This window comes from Festucalex cinctus, chromosome 1 (genome assembly GCF_051991245.1).
Source record: "Festucalex cinctus isolate MCC-2025b chromosome 1, RoL_Fcin_1.0, whole genome shotgun sequence".
Lineage (NCBI taxonomy): Eukaryota > Metazoa > Chordata > Actinopteri > Syngnathiformes > Syngnathidae > Festucalex > Festucalex cinctus.
This window is the reverse complement of record NC_135411.1, coordinates 40,990,321-41,008,004: the sequence shown is the minus strand read 5'-3', so window position 1 is coordinate 41,008,004 and position 17,684 is coordinate 40,990,321. Positions and strand designations below refer to the sequence as shown.

At 42.4% G+C, this 17,684-nt stretch overlaps 1 protein-coding gene across 3 annotated transcripts in view; it reads right to left on the bottom strand.

Annotated features, from left to right (window-relative positions):
• cln3 (CLN3 lysosomal/endosomal transmembrane protein, battenin) overlaps positions 1-17,684 on the bottom strand; it is a 29,384-nt gene that overhangs the window by 10,966 nt on the left and 734 nt on the right. For 2 of the 3 annotated variants that reach the window (XR_013286613.1, XM_077535679.1), the window contains exons 3-11: positions 16,352-16,448; positions 14,929-15,006; positions 13,841-13,920; positions 11,656-11,741; positions 11,444-11,516; positions 8,517-8,660; positions 6,897-7,030; positions 5,048-5,100; positions 82-150 (exon numbers count right to left, since the gene is read on the bottom strand). Coding sequence is in view for 2 of the 3 variants with exons in the window: in XM_077535679.1 (XP_077391805.1) it covers positions 82-150; positions 5,048-5,100; positions 6,897-7,030; positions 8,517-8,660; positions 11,444-11,516; positions 11,656-11,741; positions 13,841-13,920; positions 14,929-15,006; positions 16,352-16,448 (814 nt within the window). In the remaining variant the exon portion in view is untranslated. The remainder of the gene's footprint in view (positions 1-81; positions 151-5,047; positions 5,101-6,896; positions 7,031-8,516; positions 8,661-11,443; positions 11,517-11,655; positions 11,742-13,840; positions 13,921-14,928; positions 15,007-16,351; positions 16,449-17,684) is intronic. The other variant, XM_077535680.1, reaches the window with a different exon arrangement.

The window sequence follows — 17,684 nt, the reverse complement described above, 5'->3', positions numbered from 1 at the left end:
ATTTCACATCAGATACCCATCATATCTTATCTGTGACTCCAAATAAATTGTGTCAATAGTGTGATACAACAAAGAACTTACCAAACCCTGGTTAATGAAGTATTCAGCATAATAGACTAATCCCAAGGCACAGACAAATGGCATCAAGCCCTGAAGGATTTGTGAGGTAAAAGAGTGAAGCAGTGAAATCTTCATAACAGTGGAAAGTGAAAGTCTACACAGCCGTGCCAGTGTGTTTGTTTGTTTTGTTTTGTGATGGGGAGAAAAAAGGATACCAAGACAAATCATTTCAAAACTCTCCACCTTTATTTTGACCTATAACCTGTCATTTAATAAATTGGAATCTTTTAAGATTAAGTGGGAGATTGTCAGGCACATCAGTGCAGCGTCTGCTGTGTGATGTGGACTTTGTATCGGTCTGTTGTCGTGGAGAAGGAGCTGAGACGAAAGGCGAAGCTCTTGATTTACCAGTTGATTTATGTTCCTACCCTCACCTACGGTCACTAGCTGTGGGCCGTGACCAAAAGAACAAAGGTCCCGTTTCCAAGCGGCCAAAATGAGTTTCTTCCGCAGGGTGTCTGGACTCTACCGTAAAGATAGGATGAGAAGCTCCGTCACCCGGGAGGCGCTCAGAGGAGAGCCACTTCTCCTCCACATTGGTAGGAGTCAGTTGAGGTGGCTCGGGCATCTGGTTCAGATGCCTCCTGGAGGCCTCTCCGGGGTGGTGTTCTAGGGCATGTCCCACCGGTGGGAGGTCCCGGGTACGACCCTGGACACACTGGAAGACTATGTCTCTCGGCTGGCCTGGGAATGCCTTGGGATCCCGCCAGAGGAGCTGGTTGAAGTGGCTGGGGAGAGGGAAGTCTGGGCTTCGCTGCGAAACCTGCTGCCCCGTAACCCAACCCCGGATAAGTGGCAGATAATGAATGGATGGATGGATGCAATCTTTTAAGCAGAAAAATAAAAATGTTACACACACGGTTGCAAAAATATACACACCCTTCAACCTAATACATTGCTTCAGCCCCCTTTGGCTTTCATTACATACTGTATTGCGAGGGTTTCTCCTGTGTGTAGCCCTCTTCAGATCACCCTACCGAAGTCAGATCGGATTTAGGTCTGGGCCCAGGTTGGGCCATTCCAAAACCTTTATCTTCTTCTGGTGAAGCCATTCGTTTGTTTATTTGCCTGTGCACTTTGGGTCATCGTGATGCTGAAAAATTGTCACGCCGCCACCTGCGTGACAGGCCATGCTTTTATTTTGTTATCCATGTTTCCTGTATTATTGTGAAAATCCTAACTCTCCTATCACTCCAGGTCACTTACCCTTCCTGCCGCTCCATAATCACCGGTCCCCGCCCATGATTACGAACACCTGCCACCAATCAGACTGACAATAAAAGCCACCCACATTCTACCCTCAGTGCCGAAGTGTCACAGTTAGTGCATGGAAGCGTCCCACAGTCCTCGAGTCCTTGTTCCTGTTGCCTTGTTGTTTTGCCTTGTTTTTGTGCCTTATCCTCCACAGCGGAGCGCCCTTAGTTACCCCTTGTGCCTTGAGCCTTGTTTCCTCCCGAGCGGAGCGCCTTTTGTTGTCCCCTGTACCTTTTGCCTGTTTTTTCCTCCCCAGTGGAGCGTTTTTAGTTCTCCACTTTTTGATCCCCCTTTCTCCTCTCAGTGTGAGAGGAGACAGCTGCTGACCGGCAATAAATCTGTTGCCTTTGTGGCCTACCTTTATCCTGCGTCTGAGTCCTACCTCTCCTCGTCGTGTCAGTACACTTCGGCCAGCATGGACCCAGCAGGAAAGGTCGAGGCTGCGCTGCAGAGCCTAGAGGTCCGGCTTGCCAACCAGGAAAAGATTCAGCAAGCCGTGATTTCGGAGCTGAAGGAGCTGTCGAGCCAGGTCCACGAACTGGTGAGCCAATCGCGGCGTCGGGCTCCAGCCCCCACCGGACAGCTACCCCTCCCCGAACTCTCTGTCCCGACCACGTCATTCACCGGGCTAGGATTGAGACTGGCCTCCCCAGAACGATACTCCGGTGAACCTGGACAATGTCAGACCTTTCTCACGGAGTGTGACATCCATTTTGAACACTCACCACAGGCATTTTCCACAGCTCGGTCCCGGGTAGCCTTCATGGTGTCCCACCTGACTGGACGAGCTAAGACCTGGGCAACCGCGGAATGGGCCAGGGGCTCCTCGGTCTGCCAGAATGTACAGGATTTTCAAGCCGCCTTGCGCCAGGTCTTTGATCCCGACAACAATGACCGAGAGAAGGCACGAGCATTGAGCCGGCTCCAACAAGGCAAAGAACCCGTCAACGATTACGCAATCCATTTTCGCACCTTGGCCACAAACAGTGGCTGGAATTCCACAGCATTACAGGACCATTTTCTGAAAGGACTCTCACCCGCCATCCAAGAACTCCTGATACCCGTGGACCTTCCCACCGACTTGGATGCTCTGATCTCCCTAGCGATCCGGGCTGATCATCGTCGACGGGAGTTGACCAAGTCCAGCGGGCACCATAGAAGGGTAGAACCAACCCCCTTGTCATCGCCAATGGAAATTGAAATGCCACAGCTCATCTTGCCTCCCCGACCTGCGCCAAGGGAAGTGCGGAACGTCGAGGAGGAACCCATGCAGCTTGGTCGGGCCCAGTTAACCACAGAGGAGCGACAGCGTCGCCGCCAAGAAGGCCGCTGCTTCTACTGTGGTGAACTTGGTCATCTGGTGGGAACTTGCACCGTGAAAAGAGGTTCACCGGTGAGTTTCCCGTCACCCCGACCTGTTAAGACACAACGAATCACGCAAGCCCAGATACGCCACCATGCTATGACCATTGACATGCCAGCACTCATCGACTCCGGTTCCGACGAGAGCCTCATGGACTGGGGCCTCGTTGAGCAAGTACGAGCCACCACCGAACCCCTTTCCCGGATCATCCAGGCCAGAGCCCTGAATGGCAAGGAGCTCTTCAACATCACCCACATCACCGAACCCCTGGAAGTACAAATTGGACAACATGTCGAGAATCTCCGTTTCCACGTAATCCAAGCTTCGTCTCCCACTTTGGTACTGGGATATCCTTGGCTCCGTCAACACAACCCCCGAATTGACTGGAACTCCGGGAATATACTGGATTGGGGAAAAGATTGTAGGGATCACGTTTTGGACCAATCAGCGACCAGTGCATCCTCAGCCGCAGTCAACCTGGTCACCCTTGAGTCTCTCGCTCCTGAACCTCGCCAGTCACCGCCTCAAGCCCCCGAGTCTCGCCGGGCGCATCTCCAAGACCCTGAGCCACACCAAGTCTCTGCATCATGTCACGCCAAGTCTCTGCATCAGGTCACGCCAAGTCTCTGCATCACGCCGACCAAGCCAAAGCCGACCAAGCCAAAGCCGTCCACGCCAAAGCCGTCCACGCCAAAGCCGTCCACGCCAAAGTCTACCACACCACGCCAGGTCGGCCCAGCCTGTCCTGCCACGCCAAGCCTGCCACGCCTCGTCAAGTCTGCCAAGCCTGCCACGCCAGGCCTGCCACGCCTCGTCATGTCTGCCACGCCTGCCACGCCAAGTCTGCCCCGTCTGCCAAGCCAGCCAAGCCTGCCACGTCTCGCCAAGTCTGCCAAGCCTGTCACGCCAATTCTGCCACGTTTGCCAAGCCTGCCACGCCTCGTCAAGTCTGCCAAGCTTGCCACGCCACGTCTGCTACGCCTCGCCAAGTCACGTCAAGTCCGCCCGCGGACTCTTCTATCGGGAACATCCTGAACGGCCCCTTGTCTGGCTTCATGGTCGCCCTCCTGGACTGCCCTTTTGTCTGGGACGGAGGGGTGGGCCGTGTTCCCACCTCCGTGCCCCCTTCCGCCCGCCCTTGTTTTTGGACTCTATGGGTCGGATGGCCGTCAGGAGCCGGCCATTGAGGGGGGGGTACTGTCACGCCGCCACCTGCGTGACAGGCCATGCTTTTATTTTGTTATCCATGTTTCCTGTATTATTGTGAAAATCCTAACTCTCCTATCACTCCAGGTCACTTACCCTTCCTGCCGCTCCATAATCACCGGTCCCCGCCCATGATTACGAACACCTGCCACCAATCAGACTGACAATAAAAGCCACCCACATTCTACCCTCAGTGCCGAAGTGTCACAGTTAGTGCATGGAAGCGTCCCACAGTCCTCGAGTCCTTGTTCCTGTTGCCTTGTTGTTTTGCCTTGTTTTTGTGCCTTATCCTCCACAGCGGAGCGCCCTTAGTTACCCCTTGTGCCTTGAGCCTTGTTTCCTCCCTAGCGGAGCGCCTTTTGTTGTCCCCTGTACCTTTTGCCTGTTTTTTCCTCCCCAGTGGAGCGTTTTTAGTTCTCCACTTTTTGATCCCCCTTTCTCCTCTCAGTGTGAGAGGAGACAGCTGCTGACCGGCAATAAATCTGTTGCCTTTGTGGCCTACCTTTATCCTGCGTCTGAGTCCTACCTCTCCTCGTCGTGTCAAAAATGAAAATATTCTTCATCTTAACCTTTCAAGCCCAACCCTAAAGGTTTTGTGTTCACACTGAGTGTAATTTGGAACTGTTCTTTACTTTAATTCCTAATAATTAAGCTGGAGCCTATCCCAGCTGTCTTCAGGCAGTAGGGAGGGCACACCCTGAACTGGTTGCCAGCCAATTGCAGATGGTATATTTAATGCCTTGGAAATTATTTTGTACTCTTATCGTAATTGACACCTCTGAAGGATTGGATCCCTCTGATGCCATGGAAACTCTCTGCAAACCATGGCTTATTCTATCACCATTAAAATGTCCTCTCCAGTTATAAGTGGGTGTGTATATTTGTGCACACATAATATCAGTTGCTTATTTCCAGTTCCCCTCTTGAATTGTTTCCCCCCTTTTCCATCCCTTGAGTTGTACAGGTTGGTCACATTAATGGTGGAAAAAGTTTTGAAAGGATTTGTTTGATCTGATGACAAAAACATATCATTTGAACAGGGGGTGTGTAGATTTATGTCGATTGAATTGTCCACGTAATTGATTCAACTGAAATTGCACTTACTTTGAAGATGAGCAATTTTTCTGTGAGAGTGAGCAGTCCAGGCCTCCTGTCCTCTGTTACATTGTAAGAGAAAATAACATGTTGTTAGCCCTACGATGAATGAGCAGAGCTGGGCAATTCCCGTCGATGATGACGGCCAGCTATCGGCGAGTGCACAATGACGTGAAGACTATTACCGTGTAATAGATGATTTTTTTTTTTTTTCAAACTGTACCAAATCTGACATTCTCCCAACTCATTCAACTCACCAGGCCAAGACTTACATCTCTCCTTAGACTTAGACTTGACTTTATTGATCCCTTTGGGATGGCTCCCTCTGGGAAATTTACATGCCCAACAGCAATAAGAACAGATAATAAAATAAAAAATAATTCAATCAATCAATAAATAAGGTTATTAAACCAGAGATTGAATTAATAATAATAATAATAAAAATAAAATAAAAAAATAAAAATCAATGAATCAACAAATAACGTTATTACGCCAGATATTGAATTAATAATAATAATAATAATAATAATAATAATAATAAATAAAAATAAAAATTCAATCCATCAATAAATAAGGTTATAACACCAAAGATTGAATTAAATAACTTGCTGGAACCTTGGAGTCATCATGGTCAACAATCTCACCTTCTCTCAACATATTAAAATAGGAGCAAAAACAGCTTTTTATCACCTTAAGAATATCGCCGGCCGCCACCCCTCTCTTTTCTTTTTCTCTAGCTTGAAACCATTATCGATGCCTTTATCACATCTTACGTTGACTACTACAACAACATTCTAAACGGCGCACCCTGTAATCTCCTCAGCAATCTTCAATACATTCATTATTTTGCCGCCCGCCTACTTAAGCGTTCCCATGACCACATCACTGTCACTAAAACCTTTTGCCAAACTTCCAACATATTTACTATTTACCCCAACCGACCGTGGAGGTATCAGGAGCAGGAGCGCGCACGGATTGCGTGCGAGTGCGACACTGACATAAACCTACATTATTACGTTTTATGTTTTCATTGAAATACACGAAGAACCCAGTTTTAAGGATTGTGATTTTCAGTTACATGAACAAAGTTTTGCAGAAAAAAAAAAGTGCGATCAAGAGATACTTCAATGTATCAAACAGAAATAAATACCACATGAGTACATTGCAGGGGGTACGTGGAAACTTTTTATAATTTATTTCCCAGATCAAATATCTTTCTCATACCGAGGCACCAAAATAAGAACAGCTACATGGCAACCTAAATTTCTCCTGAAGGGAGTGATCAGACGTAAAATGTGTGTGACATCACCCAATCAGAGTGCAGGTTGTGCTTCTCTTCTGCGGTTTGCAAGTTGAAGAGGTAAACAGAAAGTAAAAGAAACAAGAAGTAGCAGCCACCAGACCAAAGCAGCAATCGATTCGGTCATCTTTTGATCAACACAATCCATGTGAATTGTGAAAGATTGCCGGTTTGCGAAAACTTGGTTGAACCAGTCCACGGCGCAAAAAAAAAAAAAAAAAGGTTGGGGGTGGGTCTATAAGCCATGTAAACTATTATCATTGAATGACAAATCACACTTCTAAGATTAGGGCACCCAAAGGGGTAGCGGCGGCACTGACCAGAACCCTTTTGGCCCTTCCCTCCCACACTTGGTGGCAAGTACCCATGGTTGCAAGCTCAGCCACCAGTCACTTATCAAGCCCCACCTCCAGGTTGAGCTCCAAAAGGGAACGCCGGTATTCAGTTACAATTACCTTTTAACTAACCAATTTTCAACGCACCGCGTGTTCATATTTAAATACTGTTAAACACATATATTATTTCTTTATTCTTTTGTGTAAACTTTTTACTTTGTACCTTGGCTACACATTTCTTGTTCTTCTGATTCAGCCATTAGCTGCTGTCTCTCCTCAGAAGTCTCAATGGTGTTATCACTTTGGCTGTGTTTCCACTGAAGAAATGAAGGCGGTGGAACCAGCAGGAAAAAATAACTACAAGAAGAAATAAAGGACTATGAATTAATATATAATAACTTAGAAATAATACATGATTGTTATGACCACATTAGAAATAGTTGCTAACTTTACTCATGCTGTGGTAGTGTGATCAGGGTCATGAAAACTTTAAGCCAATGGGGCTAAACAGTATAAAAATCTCCTAGCCACATTTGATGTAGTTAGCCACAAGTCCACAACATCACATGTTTATGTGGCGGCAGTGGCACCTATTTTGCCGCTATCTTACTATGTGCACCACTCGTGCATGCACAAGTCAGAGAAATTGCAGCCCAACTAACAAACACACAACACTTCTGGGAAGATGAATTTTTTGTGGGGTTTCTCTGCATAGCTTGATGGCTAACTGCACATGGTAGTGGTAGAAATGGGGAAGTTCTTGAAAACAAAAGTGGCAACTGCGCCAAAACGCCAGATGATAGAAACTAGGGCACTTATATACGGTTCCTTGGTTGCATCAGCTTGTCACCTTTCTAGCCCCACGCAAAAAAAAACAAAAAAACAAAAAAAATATAAAAAAAAATAATAATAATAATAAAAAAAAAAAGGTTAACAAGTTTCCTGAAATAACTCAACAATCCTGCACTAAACTGATCTCATTCTTTGCACGTTTGAAATGAATATTAGGCTATAGGCTATATGCTTTTTTGCTTATTAGTTTAAAAAATAGATGGTCATCAAATGCCACCTTTATGTACAAAATGCCATGACAACATGCATTATCAATTACATTATTCTCTGTCTTGCCCACCTCTGCAAAATTGGTTGCTGCTTTCCGCACGGCCGTCCTTCCACGGAGCATGCCGGCTCGCAGAAGCTGCTCGGCAGCGAGGCAGGCCCTGGTCGGGCGGCGGTGGACCTTCACGAGAGAAAGAGTGGAGGTCCCCGCTTGGCCGGTGCCTCGATGCTGCACGGCTTCTGCGAGTCGGCGACGCGGGGCCCGCCCGCCTCGCTGGCAAATAGCTTCCGTGAGCCGAAGGCAAGGAGGCGGATTCCACAAGCCGGAGGAGCAGGGCCCGCCTCGATGCCGAACGGCTTCCGATGTTCCCCCAGTGCAATTGTGACAGACAAATTGGCTGCGCCAAAAATAGCAAAGAGTAAATATTTACCTCACCATTCTCCGCTTCCCCTCATCATTGGAGACATGGCGAACGAGTGCGCACCCTGGAAATAAGCCTCTGTGGATCGGGTGTGGATCGGGACCATTTTGACAGATACCCGATCCATTTTTTTCCCCAATATCTGGGCCGATACCCGATCCACGTATGGGATAAGAGCATCCCTATTCCCAGGTACTGAGAATTGCAACAGAACCGGTTCAAATGTGAAAGGTGCCTATCCCTACTAAACACGCCCACTTTCTCCAAGCAGCCTGCGGGACACCCGACAAGCGCATCCGGGAAAGAGACATTTACTCTATTTACTCTGTAAATGTGTTATTCGTATGTATTTTTTCACTTACCTAATCAGCATAGTGAATGGTATGGTCAGCATGATTAAAAGTGTAACTTGGGGCGAAAGGCCAACTTGAGTCAAGCCAGAATAAAGGAGGGCTCCGAAAACACCGGCCCCACCAGTCCCTGAGCCCCAGGCCCCAAGTACATCCCTACAAAAGGTGAAAAAACAATGTTAATGTTAAAGATTGTTGTTGTTTTTTTGTGTTTTTTTTTTTTTTTTTAAAGTTGGTTATTAAGTCTGTGTTTGGCTGGCAACCAGTTCAGGGTGTACCCCGACTACTGCCCAAAGCCAGCTGAGATAGGCTCCAGCACCCCCTGTGAGCCTTGTGAGGAATAAGTGGTCAAGAAAATGGATGGATAGTTATTAAGTAATGAGCATAGGGCATTACAGGCAGCATTCAGAATGAGACACGCATTCAATGCAGCCCCCACTTGACAGATCTGAGTACGTCGCTTTGGGCCAGGCAAAATCACACACTCACTTAATTGGCAATTAAATACAATGTTACCTGTGGTGTCCCTCAGGGTTCGGTATGGGGTCCCACCCTCTTCATCCTCTATCTGCACCCCCTGGGAAACATCATCAGCAGATAGGGGATTTCCTACCACTGCTATGCTGATGATACACAACTCTACAGCAGGACAACTCCCACCTCTTCCATCCCCCTGCCAACATCCAAACTGTCTGCCTGCCTGGTGGTGGTGTTAGATGAAGCAAAACTTTGTTCAATTCAACAACTCCAAACCAGAAGCCATTCAAATTGGCACTCCACACCAGCATCACCTTTTGTGGTCAAATCTTCCCTCGTTCCATGTTTGTTACAAACCTAGAGGTTAAAATGGACCCTCAGCTGACATTTGACACACACATTACTCTGTGAAACCTCATTTTACCATCTCAGAAACATTGCAAAACTCTGTCGTACACTGTCCCCAACAGATTCAGAGAAGCTCGTTCATGCCTTTGTCTCCTCCAGGCTAGACTACGGGCTCTTTACACAAATCCACTACTTCCTGAACTCAATACCACTCCTTCCTTTCCTGTCTTTCATGGGTGGACAAGCTGATTAATCAGGTGTGCCTGACCTCAGTAACCATGACGACAATGGCCAGACACACCTGGACTAATGAGTTTGTCCCCTCATGAAAGACAGAAACCAAAGGCGTGGTATTCAATTCAGGAAGTAGTCGAGCAAAGAGCCCATTGTAATGCTCATCGGGATTCCTGTTCAAACGACCAGAAACTGCAATACATCCACACCTGTGTGCCAGGATCCTGGTGGGGGTGCGCAAGTTTGACCACATCACCCTCATTCTGAAAACATTGCATTGGCTCCCGCTGTCCTTCAGAATTGAATAAAAGGTTTCCCTCCTCATCCACTAAACTCGAGTCTCGGTAAATAATGACGTCAATGGCGCACATAAGACATGTATCTGCGCTGTCACTAACAACAATGCATGCAAGTACATTTAAAATACTTCAGGGAACAATGTGTAAACATGTATTTGTTTATTTTGGGAACCGAGGTGTATCTATTTACACAAGTTTGAGGTACCTTAATGGCTATTTTCTGAGCAATAATTTTTTTTTCTATCCTCCTGAAAAGACATTCTTTTTCAGGGGACAGCAACAATATCTTCCTTTAAATGTAATATTAAAATTTATCTCCTCTCACTTGCTTTTAATTAGTTGTGTTTGCTTAATGTATTGTTTGCTTGTTTTTATATGCAATTTTGTAATAATTGTAGCACATTGAGTTTATGCTTACCATATGAACTGTGCTACACAAATAAAACTGACATTGACCAACTGCAGACTGACCTTCCCTCCCTAGGACATATCATGCAGAATGGTGAAACTTTAATCCAAATAGAAGCATTTATAATTGCATTGATGAAATGTGCATGTACCGGTAACACTTTTTGATACAATCGTACGATATGCACTGTGGCAAGACACAAAAGAACCCTGTGAAATTGTTGCAGAGAAATCAATGTATTCAAGCTATGAGCACAGAGAAACGTGGCAACGTAAGATGGCTGCCCAGCCACTTCCGGTTGTTTTACAGCTCCCGGCTGAGAATAAGTGACATTGACAGTCCATTCATATGAAGGTCCGTGACGTGCTTGTGTGAGTGTCTTGAAACAATGCAATGTTTGCTTCAAAAATGAATGATAAATGCATATGCAACTTAAACACGTGAAAATTGCGGATATATTTCTGAATCTGAAAAACACGTGAAAATCCTGAATATGTTTGTGGATCTGAAAAACGTGAAAATCATAAATATATGTTTATGGATCTGAAAAAAATAAAAGTGAAAATCACAGATGTATTAGTGGAGCTAAAAAACATGTGTTAGGATCATTAATACCCCCTTGTGTCTGCACTTTCAAGGGCAACACATGTCAGTTGTGCAACTCACAGGATTTTAATTTGTCTTTACTGTTATGCAAGAAGTGTATCTGCTGTTGATAATGATTGTTTTCCTGGGAATGCCTAAAATTTTAACTCATCAATAATATTTTGAAAATAAGACTTGAAGTGGCTGTTTCAACATGGGAGACATTTATCCATATAAAACCTAGGTGGCATAAAAACAATTGCTAAAATTGAAATATTAGATTTCTTGGTTTCCGTAGAGAAATTCGTCTTCATTAGATTAAAAAATGACCCATGTAGTTGACACCTATGCATAATTGTGACTTTGTATGGATGTAAGAATGTGCAATTCTGTAAAAACAACAGTTCACACACGTTTAAAAGCCCCAAATTAATGACAAAATAGTAATGATGAGTGAATGCGTGTGTGCACACTTGTACAACATTGTGCCGACTGATAGTTTTGTTAAGTCCCTCCCTTCTTAACACCACTTTATTACGCAATATAAAGACAAGTGGGGAAAATGTAAAGAATTGAAAGGTACATACCTGCTATAGAAGACCGTGAGGGAAAGGAAAGATAACTCTCCAAATCCTGCGCTGGTACTGGCAAAAATAACACCTACAAGTGGAAAGCATTATTAAAAAGATACAACATATAGGTCTGTGTGAGTGTGTGTGGGGGCGTGTGCGTGCGTGTGTGCGTCTAAACAAAGTCAGCGCAGCTGTCTACAATGTGTACAAAGTGTTAAGTCCCTTACCTATAATGCTCATCCAAACAGTTGAAGAGAAGGAAACAACAAGGAAACTTGTTGCAGCCATGATGACGCAGAATAAGATTCGAAATCTGCAACAAAAATCAACATTTAAGATTCTACAAACCCAATTCCAGTGTAGTTGGGACACTGTTAAAAATAAATAAAAAAAAGAATACAATGATATGCACATTATGTTCAACCTATACTTAATTTTATACACTACAAAGACAATATACTTCATGATCAAAATGATCAACTTTATTGTTTTAGCAAATAATCAGAGGTGCATTGTGGAATCTAAAATGTTAAGGTTGAAGATTTTTCTACATTATGTATGCTTCACCAAGCCCAGATGAGTACACAAAGTGAAAAAGACCTACATTTTTAAAACCGCGACTTTTGCAGTTGTCCATGTAATTGACACTAACACATCCCCATAGTATTAGTATTAGTATTAGTATTAGTATTAGTATTTGCACAGAGCACTTTTCCACTTTGCATCAGACCATCTTAGATAAGCTCGGGCCCAGAGAAGCCAGTGGCGCTTCTGGCTTTTGTTGATTGATGGCTTGTCTTTGCATCGTGTTTTAAAGTTGTACTTAGAGATGTAGTGCTGAAGTGTATTTGCTGAGATTGGTTTTCTGAAGTGTTCCTGAGCCCATGTGGTGATATCCTTTACACATTGATGTCGGGTTTTGATGCAGTGCTGTGGACAGGATTGAAGGTCACGGCCATTCAATGTTGGTTTTTCGGCCTTGGCGCTTACATGCAGTGATTTTTCCAGATTCTCTGAACCTTATTATATTATGGACCATATATGATAAAATTGCTAAATTCCTTGCAATCGTACATTGAGAAAAATTGTCCTTAAATCGTTCGACTATTTCCTCACGCACTTGTTCACAGAGGTAAACCTCGCCCCATCTTTTCTTGTGAATGACTGAGCAATTCGGGGGAAGCTCCTTTTATATCCAATCATGTCACTTACCTGTTCCCAATTAGACTGTTCACGTGCCGTGCGGGATGTTCCAAACAGGTGTTTGACAAGCATTCCTCAATTTTAGCAGTGTTTTTTGCTACCTGTCCCATCTGTTTTTTGGAATGTGTTGCAGCCAAAAAATTTCAAAGTTCATGATTATTTACTAAAAACAATAAAGTTTATCAGTTTGAAATTTAAACATCTCGTATTTGTAGCGTATTCAAATAAATATAGGTTGAACATGATTTGCAAATCATTGCATTCGGTATTTACTAATGTTTAACACAATGTACCAACTTCATTGGAATTGGGTTTGTAAAAACAACAATGCAAAACTTATTTCATGCTTTCATATTCTGTTCATCAGGGATGACAATACGTGTAGCTACTGTATAAAGTTTGCATATAAACAAACTCCAGTCCAGTTTTTAGAGCATACTCATCCAGAATTTTCATTCTCTAATCAATTCATATGAACTTCTTTCGAGTACTTTGCTCAATGTGGAGCTCAGCTGTTGCCTTAACTTGTTTGACACAACTCAAAAGCAAAATACAGACAAAAAAAAAAAAAAAAAAAGAAGTCTTTATCTACTACAGTTAAGTCCAGAGGTATTTGGACAGTGATAGAAAAGTCACACTGGACGCAAAACGTTATTTGCGTGCCTACTGCGGAAGTTGCATACACACAAATAATGAGTATTCAATTTAAATTTGTTCTTATTTTAGTTTGCTAATTTTTTAAATGTGACTCTAAACTTGAAGATTATGGTACTTTGCAACTATTAACTTTTTTTGGGCGGGGGGCAGTGTACTCAAAATATGCATCCCTCGCAATCAAAAAAGCATGTGCAAAACCTGGTGCCAAGATTTATTGAGCTTTTTGACCACCGGTAAGTAAACCATGGCAAAAAGGGCCATCCCACAAAATTTTAGATTTTGGAAAACCATATATTGAAGAAAGCAAGTCACATGACATATATCACCTGGGAGCTGTTTTTAATTGTAAATATAAAAGAGGAAGGCCTACAGTTCAATCATATATTGAATGTTTTATTTTAAATCCATCATGGTGGGATATAAATCAAATCTTTAAATCTTTGTCCAAATACTCTGTATTTTATCTGATCTGCATAAATTTATACATATTTCTACTATCTGATTTACCACTAAATCATCCATTACAGGTGTAGCTTTTTTTTTTCCCATTACCCGTATGGCACTTTGTGGATAACAAGCGGAGCAGACAGCTTAATGATGAGGGTTGGAAGTATGTCAGCTAATAGCACGGCCTGGGAGGAAAAAAAAAGAAAAAAGAAAAGAATCAAAGAATCCCCATGTGCAAGAATGGATACACAATAATTTCAGCTCAAAGTGTTTTACAAATTGGGTGATGCACCATAAATGTAAACCATGGTGAATTGGATCTAATTTGCACAAATTAATGTACAAATATTCAAAATTTCCTTGTGGTCGGCGTTGTTCACTAGCAGGATGTTCCAAACAGGTTTTTGATGAGCATTCCTCTACTTTCTACTGTGTTTTCTGCCACCTGTCCCAGCTTTTTATGGAACATGTTGCAGCCATAAAATTCCAAGTTATTTATTAGTCGCTAAAAACAAGTGTATTAGTTTGGACTTTAATATCTTGTCTTTGTAGTGTATTCAATTAAATATAGGTTGAACATGATTTGCAAATCATTCTATTCTGTTTTTAATTGTGTTTAACACAACATCCCAACTCCATTGGAATTGGACTTGTACATAGACTTCATATTTTGCACCATTGAGCCAATAGGAACAATGGCAATAAAATAACCATTTCTTTGTCACTGCTGTTATGTAACCCTAATCCTTACCCTAACCCCAACCAAAACCCAATTCAAACCTAAACTCTAAAACCAATTCGTGACCCTCAAAAAGAGGTCTGGACTAGTGGGGACCACCAAAATGTGGTGGACAGGTAGTCCCCCGCCAGGATAGTAAAAATCTGGAATATGGTCCCGACCATGTAGCAAAAACATGCACACGTAAAAAAAGTATTTAGCCAGTTTCCCATTTTTGGCCAAATACTTTTCGAATCTCCAACCTCGCACACAATGATAATTATCATTTCGTGAGGTTCATATCATGACAATGTATTGTTACATCCCTAATAAAGACCATGTTCAGAGTCCCATGAATTAATTAATTAATTGAATGAATAAATAAATAAATAAATAAATAATAAAAATAACATACAATTGGATTATTTTATCAAGGTTGAGCTTATTTAAAATTGAATAAGTATTTTCCACTTACCGCTGTTGATACAGAATTGCAATCATAGTGATTGCTGTTAGCAGTGTTCACATCTTTGTACGTATCTCCGGGTTTGTTCTGTAAGATAAGAAAAAAAAAAGTTGAAAAGGGTGTTTTTTTCCAAATCTCTTTCCAAAATAGCCTAAATCAGTGGTTCTCAAGTGGTGGGTTGGGACCTAGAAGTGGTTCACGGACCCATTTTGTGTGGGTCATTGACAACTAGTAAGAAAGTTGCATTCATTTGTTTGTTTGTACAGTAAAGAGGTGTAGCTACCAAGCTCCCACAATGAATATATGTAGAAAGTGGCAAGAAATTAAACTCTGTAAACAAATATAATTCATCTCATCTTAACCAGACTTGTTTTATTTTAATCAGGAGCCTTGTGGAGTTTGTCACTTTTTTACACGCGACTGCCTCTGGCCTAAAGTGTTGCTGCAAACTCTGTGCCACGCTTGTGCATGGAGCGCGTGCAAGTACGTGCGCTCAAATAAACTCTTCTACTCTTTCTTTTTTTTTTTCTTGGTTGGCTGAGTTGACGCTTAGGCTGTGCTCGAAGGCAACTTTTTTTTTTTTCCGTTTTCTATGATCTTGTCGTCAAGGTTATTTTAGTTAACAAAAAAACAAACTAAAATTCAAACACAATTTTGTTTGCGAAATAAAATAAAAATGAATATGCTTATAAAAAAGATTGAAACTATATTTTATGTTTACAAAAATATAACTAGACTAAGTGCAATTTCTGCAGAAATGCTGAAAGCTAATAGCTGAATGGTAAAGAAGGAAATTGAAAGAAATTATCTGAAAATTACAAAATAATTAATTATTAATGACCTAGTCCTACTAGTAGTAGTAGTAGTAGTAACTAGTAATTACTAGTAGTAGTAGTAGAAGTAGTAGTATGACTAATAATTATTAGGTAGTAACTTGTAGTTAAATGATTGTGACGTATGTAATTGTAGTGAATATTGAGGCATGAAGCTGACACCAGCGGGAGAGCTCTCTCTTCAGAAATAGCTTCGTGACTCGCGAGCCGGTCATAAATCTCAATATTTCATCTAAATTGTAAATATGGTTCAATATTGGCGTGACTTTACACTCGTGAAATATAATGTGTTAATCGAATGATAATTAACTCTGACTGCCAGCTGATTTAGAGCATTTTGACTGATGTTTCAAGGCCCACAGAAAATCTGGGGGAAACTCTGGATTACTTTTTTAAAAAAATAAACTGACTCCAATTTTTTTCCCATACAATTACAATTCAGTTACTGCTTTGGGCTGTAACATCAAAAATGGCAAAAATGTTGATCGTTCGTTTACAGTTTCCAGTAAAAGCAGATGCTTGTGTCTTATTTTGCAGAAACACAAAAGATAATCAGTGTGCTTTCAAGGAAGACTACTACTTGATAAAGACAGACGTACAAATATGGTGGCGTTTTCAGACTCTTGTTTTGTAAGGATGTCTTGAGCAGCACTGAGCATAACCACATATGCAAAGTTGTTGCACAATCCGATGAGCCTAAAAAGGGAAAGAGAAGAAGTCAATAAAACGTTTCATTTCGCTTGTGATGAATAAAGTATCAATCAGTTCCATTTATCTATCAGTTATCCATCTTGATGTTTCTATCAATCAATCAATCAATCAAACCTTTTTCATATATAGCACCTTTCATACATTAAAATGCAACTAAAGGTGCTGAACAATTAAAACATCCATAGTGCAATAAAAAGAAGACCCACCCCTCCCCCCAATATCCCCACAATCATACCCGAAAACACGCACATGCACACCACAACATGGCGGGGTGTAGAAAAACCCTGTGAGGAAAGGCAACCAGGAGGAGCTCATCCACACAGAGGGATGACGGCCCACCACCACATGGAGTAATGTATATGTAATATGTACATGAACAGCTGATAGCAAAAAAATAAATAAAAACGTCAGAAACGTAATAAACTAGACTAAGTACAAATTCTGCAGAAATTGTGTCTGAATGCTGGAAGATGAATGCTAATAGCTGAATGCTAATGAAGGAAATTGAAAGAAATTATGTGAAAATTAAATTTTTTTAATTGGAGTTAAATGACAAATTAATAACAAGAAAACTTGGACTGCAATCTGTCTAAAGTGAGATTTAATCATTTCACAGAAATTCGAATCCATTTCCTGATAGTCAATTACAATGTGGACGAGAAGAAAATAGTCCAGCAAGTTGGCTGGGGTCACCGAAATAAAGCATTTTTCTTCTAAAAACAATTTGTTTTCAGAAGAGTGATACATTTGCACACTAAACTCCTGTCTGAAAAAAAGTCAGACGCCATTAGCGCCGGGCACTACTTTTCTGTTCATTCGTATCACTGCGCGTCACCCTGTAGACAGCCGATCCACACGCCTTCCGCCTTTGAAAAGACAAACAACTTGTAGATTAGTGCACGTCTATCAGCTGCATGCAGGACGCCGCACAGTGATAAAACGAACAGAAAATAGTGCCCGGCGGTAATGGCGTCTGACTTTTTTCAGACAGGGGTTTAACGTACAAATGTATCACTCTTTTGAACACAAATTGTTTTTAGAAGAAAAATGCTTTATTTCCGTGACCCCAGCCAGCTTGCTGGACTACTGTCCTCTCGTCCAACACCGGACCAGAACTCGTGTCACAGAACGCTGTCAGGGGTAAGTCAGTGATGATCGCACACACTGGAGGTGAGGATAAAATAGATTCATGTCAAAAAATCTGAACTATCCCTTTAAGGT